This window comes from Oncorhynchus masou, chromosome 28 (genome assembly GCF_036934945.1).
Source record: "Oncorhynchus masou masou isolate Uvic2021 chromosome 28, UVic_Omas_1.1, whole genome shotgun sequence".
In the NCBI taxonomy this organism is placed as follows: domain Eukaryota; kingdom Metazoa; phylum Chordata; class Actinopteri; order Salmoniformes; family Salmonidae; genus Oncorhynchus; species Oncorhynchus masou.
In genome coordinates, this window is record NC_088239.1 from 60,183,444 (window position 1) to 60,193,366 (window position 9,923).

The 9,923-nt window shown below is 38.8% G+C and overlaps 1 protein-coding gene across 2 annotated transcripts in view; it reads left to right on the top strand.

The window, feature by feature from the left end:
- LOC135518007 (atrial natriuretic peptide receptor 2-like) overlaps positions 1-6,461 on the top strand; it is a 55,319-nt gene extending 48,858 nt beyond the window's left edge. For both annotated transcript variants that reach the window (XM_064942815.1, XM_064942816.1), the window contains exons 17-22: positions 287-410; positions 2,326-2,394; positions 2,493-2,667; positions 3,527-3,625; positions 5,356-5,447; positions 5,930-6,461. In XM_064942815.1, the coding sequence (XP_064798887.1) occupies positions 287-410; positions 2,326-2,394; positions 2,493-2,667; positions 3,527-3,625; positions 5,356-5,447; positions 5,930-5,992 (622 nt within the window). In that variant the 3' untranslated portion in view covers positions 5,993-6,461. The remainder of the gene's footprint in view (positions 1-286; positions 411-2,325; positions 2,395-2,492; positions 2,668-3,526; positions 3,626-5,355; positions 5,448-5,929) is intronic.
- Positions 6,462-9,923: the final 3,462 nt, after the last annotated feature.

Sequence of the window (9,923 nt, forward strand, 5' to 3'; positions counted from 1 at the left end):
CCGAGAGATACCTTCTCTCACTGCAAAATTCCGATCATTTGACCAGAGTCCTGGATTAACCCAGCTGCTAGTGCTGCACTGTGCCTCTGGCTCTTTACTGTACCTTAAAATATTGGTGAACAGGAAATGATACTGGTAGAATCTGCTTATTTACTCATTGTGGATCGTAGCTGCCAAGCTTACTGTCACTGTTGATTTATAGCAAACGATAACATTATCTCTTAAGCACTGATATAAGCATTTTGTTCATTGTGGTTTTACTTACTTAGCGTTTTCTTGTCCACAGCTCAGTAGCAGAGCAGCTAAAGCGAGGGGAGACGGTCCAAGCGGAGGCGTTTGACAGTGTAACAATCTACTTCAGTGACATTGTGGGTTTCACGTCAATGTCAGCTGAGAGTACACCACTGCAGGTAAACAACTGTCAGTAGATACTCCTAACCATCAACAGGTACAGACTTTATACAGTAGCTATCCTATACCAACCAACAGCAGGAGCAAATTCACAACATGATTTTGCACTTTGAATCTTACTGTGTGACCAGTCAGTTTTGCTAAGTAAAATGCACTCAAGGTTTATTGAGTCAAAGTATCAATTCACCGTGGGAAATGACAGACTTCCTGTAAACTCTCCCTCAAGACACTTGAAGGTAGTTGACAAGAAAGCTTGAAAATATGCTGGTCCAACAACTCATTATGGGAAGAGAATATGAAGAGGAAATGTAGAGGAGCTTCTTTGTTACTTACACCGATCTCACTCATGCAGAGCCTATTAAAGCACCTACCGTATGTCTCATAGTTACACAGCATTCCCACATGAAGGCCACAACTCAAAATAGCTATTGTGAGTAGCTGAGAGCGCATTGACGCATTGCTGAGTCACTGGGTGCTGTAGCTGCTATGAAATGTGTTCTCTCTCATGAAGAAGAAGATGAAGAAGAAGATTTCAAGACCACTCATATATTGAGAATCCCTTCACCAGGGTCTAAAGTACTGTATGACGATTGGCTGATGAATGGTTAAGGACTTGTAAGTAAGCATTTCACTGTAAGGTGAATACCTGTTGTATTCGGTGCATGTGACAAATACAATTTGATTTGATTTGATGGGATTGTTGTAATGGTCTCAATGGTTGTAATGGTTTTAAGTGCAGTGCCCCAACATGTTATTTTCTCCAGACATTTTGGTCGTTCCGAATTCTGAAATCCATCCAGAGGAAGCAGGTTTTCTTCTTGATGCTACTTGTGCCATGAATTCAGACAAAGTCTTACTGGAGTGTTTCTTCTAAAATTGTGAAGACACGTCAGTCTTCATATAATTTCCAATAACTCTGCATGAGCGATATTTTGTACTTGGCGAGTGGTACACTCAGACAGATCTACTCTATTCATCCAGCAGAAGCTACTTACAAGTACAGTCATAAATCTTACCTTTCATCAAATGTATTTTAATATAGCTCAGAGCTAAGAATCCAACCACTAGGTTTCAGTGGCGATGTATTATGTGAAATATATTCATTGTTCACTTATATTCTACGCACTTGATTTTAAGGTCACAAACCCGACGGTATTCTTTCAACATTAGTGTAGCTTTGAGGTTTAGGTATCTCACCTACCAGTTAGTGCTCTGTTTAATTAAAACATTGAATTACATTTATCCATTTTCCCCCCAGATTAAGTCGTAATGGTTTAATAAATAATGCTAAGCCCCTCTGAAAGTTAAACTAGAACTGAGACTGTTTTCCTCGCACCATTTCTCTCTCCATAAGCCACTGAATCTCTTAACTTGACCAATAGACCCTCAAAGGAATTACAATATACAAACATTTATGAATGACAAGAAACACTTCATATTTTGAATAAACAGCTGATGTGTATTACTCTTCAGATTCCAGAAAATATTGTGAAAATGTGTCCCTAGTATTTGGTCTGTTGCGTTGTTTTACTCATGCAAGCACATTTCTCAGTAAGTTGAGGTTCTGGGCACTTGTCCAAGGCAGGGGGAGCAGAAATATTTTAATCTGACTGGGGAACCATTGGGAGTTCATGCAGAAACACATCTCAGTCAATCACGGGGGCAAACCAAATGGAACATGCCTCATGAACACGCACAGTGGAACTTATTATCTTTGCACACTATCTTTGAAATTGCTATGTTTCACAAATGTTTGCCACTAGTTGAAGAAGTATTTCTGAATTAGAGAATGAAGGAGCAGGAGGGTAACAGTTACCTGGTTTGAGTGGTGGTGTTTGTGATTGTTCTACCCTTGAACTATTGTTTCTAGTTTACCTGAGTACCGTAGCTAAAGTTTTGTCTTACTCTTCATAGGTTGTGACAGTGCTGAATGATCTCTACACTTGCTTTGATGCTATCATTGATAATTTTGATGTGTACAAGGTAAGTCAGATTAATAATGTTTTGTAATGTAAATATGGTTATTTTATATATATAATCACCTGTTTCAACCTACTAACACGTTGTCATGTATATCTGAGGTGGAGACCATTGGTGATGCGTACATGGTGGTGTCAGGGCTTCCAGTCAGGAATGGTAACCTACACGCAAGGGAGATAGCTGGGATGTCTTTAGCCTTACTAGAACAAGTGAAAACATTCAAGATTCGTCACAGACCCCAAGACCAACTACGGCTAAGGATAGGAATCCACACAGGTATCATTTCACATTTCACATAGAGTTTGAAATGATGGTTAAAATGTCTTATGCTTAACTACTGTTAGAAGATAGATGTTGTTGTTGTTGTATTTCAAATTGAATGAATCAGTGCTTTTGGGAACTGCCCAATCCTTCTCCTGATCCTTAGCATCCATATTGTTACCAGTCAAAACACCTCTAATAAATCATACAAATGCAAATCTTTCAATACCTCCTAAATGTTACATGATCTTCCCTAGCCAATGACAGTTTATTTAATTCTATGACAAATAACTGAATTATGTTATGACACAAAAGTATTTATTATATGGTAAATAGTTGTCTAGACAAGAAGTCATTTGTGATTAAATTGCCCACCTATGTATCCTGCCTCATGATTGCATGGGGCTTTTGCGCACTAATTGTTATAAACTGCTGTGATTGGTTATGACAGTTGATGACAATATCTAGGTTTTAAGACCTACAGTATTTCAGCTAAGAAATCTCTGGAGATATCTCCAGTACCTACAATATTTTGACATGATGATCAAATACAACAAATACAAGCTGTATTGCATGCAAAGGAGGTTTTTTGTTGTGCTTGGACACAATTATCTCATGCAGGCACTATTTATATTCTTATTCAAACACTTGACATGAATATCATCACTGATAGGTCTTTAAAAATTGTGTGTGGGAGGTGCCTGATCCTGTCATTGTGGGAATATGTTGTTTTTGAGTTCAATCATATCTTGATCATGCTTTTAAATACACTTGGCTTATCATGAGGTTCTGGTGATGAAAGAAATTGTTATCCATCAACAGTATGCTATGGAGGATATTTCCAGTAAATGTCACTGCCTTTTGTTCTGTACAGGGCCTGTCTGTGCTGGGGTGGTGGGTCTGAAAATGCCCAGATATTGTTTATTTGGAGATACTGTCAACACAGCGTCTCGGATGGAGTCGAATGGAGAGGGTGAGTTTCAGATTTGGATCTCTGTTTTCCTACTTTAACACTTAAAACTATTAATGTGGAAATGTAGCCGCATAAAACAGTGTCACATTCTGGAATCCAGTTGGGACAACAATATGAATGACTACCTCATCTCTGTACCCTACACATAGAATTATCCTGTAAGCCCCTGAGTCGAGCAGTGAATTTCAAACACAGATTTAACCACAAAGACCAGGAAGGTTTTCCAATGCCTCGCAAATAAGGGCACCTATTGGTGGATGGGTAAACATAAAAATAAACATTGAATATCCCTTTGAGCACGGTGACGTTATTAATTACACTTTGGATGTGTTATCAATACACCCAGTCACTACAAAGATACAGGCGTCCTTCCTAACTCAGTTGTCAGAGAGGAAGGAAACCACTCAGGGATTTCACCATGAGGCCAATGGTGACTTTAAAACAGTTACAGAGTTTAATGGCTGTGATAGGAGAAAACTGAGGATGAGATATTGTACAATCCAGGTGGGCAAATCTCTTAGAGACTTACCTAGAAAGACTCACAGCTGTAATTGCTGCCAACGTTGATTGTAATGTGTATTGACTCAGGGGTGTGACTACTTATGTAAATGAGATATTTCTGTATTTCATTTTCAATACATTTGCAAAAATGTCTAACAACATGTTTTCACTTTGTCATTATGGGGCATTGTGTGCAGTTGGGTGAGAGAAAAAAGCCATCTTGAATTCAGGCTGTAACACAACAAAATGTGGAATAAGTCAAGGGCTATTAATACTTTCTGAAGGCACTGTATGTTTCAGCTGACACAAACTAAAACAACAAAGTATTCATTATTTCCTGTTGATTATGTGGTATTTCCTTGGATTTGGATTTAGTTTGTCTGTCGAGCATTCCGTGTTGAATATTTACTTATGCAATTGTTTTGTGAAAGACTGGTTTCCCGTCATTATTTGTCTTGACTAAATCTGACTAATGCTTGTGTCTGAGAATCCATAACAAAACATATTGTGTACTAGCTCTTTGCACATACTTCCCTGTAAGAAATGAAGCATCAAGGGATAGATTAAGTAGACAGGGAATGGGATATTTATAATCACAAAGCAACAGTGGGAATGGAGGTTGTCATCATAGTTTAATAGTGTTTATCTAGACTGGTATTACTGGCAGCAGTTCTTAACTGGTGTAGTGGTAGTTGGACCGCTGGTGCTGTGCCAGCCAGGATTTTTTGTGAGTGACTCTCACATTATTGATTAACCCACTCACTTCCTGCTCACTTCCTGCTGTGTGCTTTCACGTCCGTTGATAAATAATTAATAACACTTATAGCCAGGCCACATCCATAGTGATAAACTGCATACCATAAAATATCCTATAGTGGTAGGAATCACCTCTGGGACTGGACTGTCAACAGCTCTTTCTAGGGACTATTTCTACAGCAACAGGAAGATTTCACTGTTCATTTCTACTTTTGACCTTCACATAACATACACTTGGTTGACATACGTATGTATGTATGTATGTATGTATGTATGTGTGTGTGTGGTGTGTGTGTGTGTGTGTGTGTGTGTGTGTGTGTGTGTGTGTGTGTGTGTGTGTGTGTATGTATGCGTACTGTAATTGTTATGATCTACCACAGTGCATATGGCAGAGGATAAATGTTTCATTAATGCTTCTCGGTGTCACTCCCTGCAAAGCACTCACTGTGATTGTCTATTGATGTGTTTCACAGCCTTGAGGATCCACCTGTCCTCAGCAACCAAAGAAGTGCTGGATGAGTTTGGCTATTTTGAACTCCAAGAAAGAGGGGAGGTAGAAATGAAGGTAAGGCCACAATGAATAATGCATGTGTTGTTGTCAGCATTATCTGTAATGGCTTCATGTATTCTATATTGTCTGATAAATTAATATGATAGAAAAATAAATGAAGAATACAAAAGTGTTTTGTCACATACACCAGATAGGTGCAGTGAAATCTGTTGTTTTACAGGGTCAGCTATAGTGAAATGTGGTCTTGTGATTCCCATTATGTTAGGGTTAGTGCAGTGCATTTCAGTAGATTGCAGCTCTGGATCTCTCAGATTACGAGTGTCATAAAAAAGGATGTCTGTACTCTTCTGTTGAAATGGAAGAAAACCATAAAGTCTGGTTATGAAGTGTAGTGTACTCTCTCTAGGGATGCCAGATTAGTTTTAACAGGCCCAGCTAATGCCAGGGTCACCCTTTAAGAAAGAGAAGCCCTTTTGTGTATCTATCACTCCCACTCGTCTCTATTGATGAGCCTATTGATTTATGTGTTTTTCCAGGGCAAAGGCAAAATGCGAACCTATTGGCTTGAAGGGGAGAAGACTGATGTGTACGTTATCTGAGAGGCCTGCTGGTAGCGTGTACCCACAGTGGAGCCAACCACAGAGGTTACACAGTGGCACAGTCAGCCAATGCTTTATTTGTTCTAGAATAAGGCCTAAAGGTGATTCCTTCCCCAAAAGCGGAACAACAATATTTACTGAATTAGACCTTTTTGGAAACGAAGGGATGTTTAATGGTATGTTTATAATACCTGTGTACGGTTACTGCCCCAACAATTGTAAGAGGTTTTGTATGGAGAATCTTTCTGTCCTGAGATTGAGTACTTTCTATATTTAGATTTATATCATGTGTTTGGAAGTCAATTCTGTATTAATATTTCCATACAGCGTTCATAACGGATGGGCGCACAGTGTAATAGATGTCAATGCAGAGGTCCGAGTTCCACAGTGGTGTTATAGAGTACAAGATGATATATGTATTTCCAAGATATTGTAAGATATTTTGTTCAATAAACTGAGTACATTACAACTGTGTTTCATACATTGTTCAGATAATATTATTTATGTTCAACCCTGTGAGTCGGTGCACTGCATTAATGTACTTTTGATAAAAACATTTCATGATTTAGTAAATCCGATTTTTACAAAACATTAACATTTTGAAATATCATCATTGGCGGTAAAGGGGGGACATTTCTTGTAACCAGCTTACTATTTATGTGTCTGACCGTACGTCTTAACTTTTATACAGACCCGGTGCCAGGATAAAGTGACTAAGGGGGCAGTTGAAATCGGTGAGGGAGCAACATTTTTGGTGGTTCTTGCATTGGAACTATTTAGAATTCTGCTTCTATCACAATAAACATACAGTTCAAAGGTTGAGACTCCGAGACCATTGAGTGCTTTTGAAGTGACATGTTGGCGCGAAATCTGTAGCCCATCTTAGCTGCGCTGTATCAATACAATAGACAGCGCCCTACACACTAAAGCAATGCCACTTTGGTAACGAATATAGGCTACAAGATAGATATGCTGTTTGTAAAAGGTGAATTACCTTATGTGAATGCAGCCCTACACACATATGTCTAACCAAAATAATGCAAACTAAATGCTGAAAGTAGTAGCCTAGTTATTCATGCAAAAAAAATGGGGCTTTGAATAATAATACAACTGGGAATGCGAAAGAATGAATGCGAAAAGAACAAAACAGCGGTAAGCCTACTGTAGGCATATAGACAAAATATCAGATCAATAAAGGCATAACACAATCTATATTTGGCAGCTTTTTATTGAAATCCAAAGGAGTCATACCGAACCACCCGGTGGCTTTCCATACCCCCCCCCCCCCCCTCCTTACACACAAACACACTCCGTGGAGCACTCTGTCCATGGTGCTGATACAGAGCAGTAGAGGTACAGATTTCGCGCAAACCTGTCACTCAATCATTTTAACTTTTATGCTATTTTTTTTATAAGGACATACAACTAAAACTGAGGGGACACAAGTTTCAACTGAGGGGGCTAAGTCCCATTTTGCCCTCTCGTGGAACCGGACCAGCTTTAATAACTGGACAATATTCCCCTGATGTAACTTGGACAGAATTTAATGTCCTTATGACGTTCTCTAAAAAAATGTTAGAGAATCTGCTTTATTTATTGTTTGAAAGGTTTCTCTTTTTAGGAGTGAAAATGTAAGTTAGTCTGCAAAACCTGTTGGGAATCTTGAATGGCCCGGCCCTTCTGTTGAAATTGCTGCGGTACCTTAGACATCCTAAATTCTAAGTACAGCGTTGTCCCCTGCTTTGTCCTTTTTAGTCCATTACAATATCACTTTAATAGGTTCATAAACCAACAGTGGCTATTGCATTTCACACATGAATGACAGAAGTTATGCAAAGCTAAGGAGCTTTAAATGTTTTCTTTCTTTTATTTAACTAAAGTCCCACGATACTGGAGCCTAGTATTTGCATTGCATCTGCCAGTATCAGAAACCTTCAATTAAATGTTAGAACACCACCATATGCACCACTGACAAAAATATCTCGCCTTTTCACATGGCAATGTTGTCAAACCGCACAGGTAGTGACTATAATGAACTGTTTGCAAAATTCAGGAGTGGACAGACAGAGCAAAAAAGAGATGCAGAGTGAGAAGAACCTGACTGTACTGTACATTAACAGTCATCAGGTTGTGCAGGATGCTGTTGCATCGCCAGTCATTAGCTGCTGTGACATGGCAGTGTGCATCATGTGTCTCTTCATCTCTGTTCCAATTAACTAAGGGGGAATTCCGTAATTAAGTGATCATGCTTATTTATTTAACCTTTATTTAACTAGTCAAGTCAGTTAAGAACAAATTCTTATTTACAATGACGACCTAGGAACAGTGGGTTAACTGCCTTGTTCAGGAGCAGAACGACAGATTTTTACCTTGTCAGCTCGGGGATTTTATCTAGCAACCTTTCGGTTACTGGCCCAACGCTCTAACCACTAGGCTACCTGCCACCCTGTAGCCATGCGCAAATGACCCTATAGCGCCAAACCCACGGAGTTGATTTATGATTTCAAGAATGGTTTAATTATATGCCTGGACTTTTCACTGTATTTTTTTCCTTCAGTTTATATCATCATTAGCCACTATCGGTAGCCCTCGTCAGTTATACCACCATAAATGTAGAACTGTCATGTTAGTGTTTGTTTCATTCCATTTTGCATCATTCCATTTCATCGTTAGTTTACATTACTTTCTGTCAAGTTCCTGTGGTTGTTTCTGGGGATCGCTAGCAATAGTGGATCATGTTAGGCTAGAATATTACAAGTTGTGATATAATTTGTCACTTGTAACCTATTTGAATCATTATGGAATGCAGATCATATTGAGTTTAAACCTGAAGCCTGTACATGGTTCAGGAAGACTGAACCGTTGTCATCAGTTTCATGATTAGTGAGGATTATTAGGGTAGATTTATAGGACTACTGGTCAACCCCTATTGTACACTTTTCCCTCTTTCCAATATTTAATGGATTGGACAATTGAATATGGCAACTTTCATGATGAATCAAAAAATAATAATTTGATTCACCAATATACACTGAGTGTACAAAACATTAAGAACATTTACATAACAGACTGACCAGGTGAATCCAGGTGAAGGCCATGATCCCTTATGGTCACTTCTTAAATCCACTTCAATCAGTGTAGATGAAGGGGAGTAGACAGATTAATCCTTAAAATTAATCTGTGCATCAATCTAAGTAACATAATAAAAAAAAAATCCCCGTCAAAATCTGTCTGTTTAAGTTAGAGATATTTGCATGGGCTGCGTCTCAATCCGCCCCATCTGCGTATGTCGGCCTTCCGCATCGGCGGTGGAAGGTGGCCGAGCTACAGCGATGTTTGTCAGGTCATGAGACATCCCAAAAAATCTGTCTTCTCACAGAAACATCTGTAGCGTCCAAACAAATGTGACAACTCTATGAAAAGATGAGACTCTCAAAAACACAGTGGTGTTCTCTGTTTTGCTCTATGACCCTCACAAGCGCCACCGGATTCTGTCAATGATGTGATATGCCCATTTCTGTCTGTAGCATACATTTCCTAAGTCTGAATCAGGCCCTTATAAACCAAGTACAGTGGGGCAAAAAAGTATTTAGTCAAATCAAATCAAATCAATTTTTTATTTGTCACATACACATGGTTAGCAGATGTTAATGCGAGTGTAGCGAAATGCTTGTGCTTCTAGTTCCGACAGTGCAGTAATAACCAACAAGTAATCTAGCTAACAATTCCAAAACTACTACCTTATACACACAAGTTTAAAGGGATAAAGAATATGTACATAAAGATATATGAATGAGTGATGGTACAGAGCAGCATAGGCAAGATGCAGTAGATGGTATCGAGTACAGTATATACATATGAGATGAGTATGCAAACAAAGTGGCTAGTGATACATGTATTACATAAAGATGTAGTAGATTACATAGAGTAC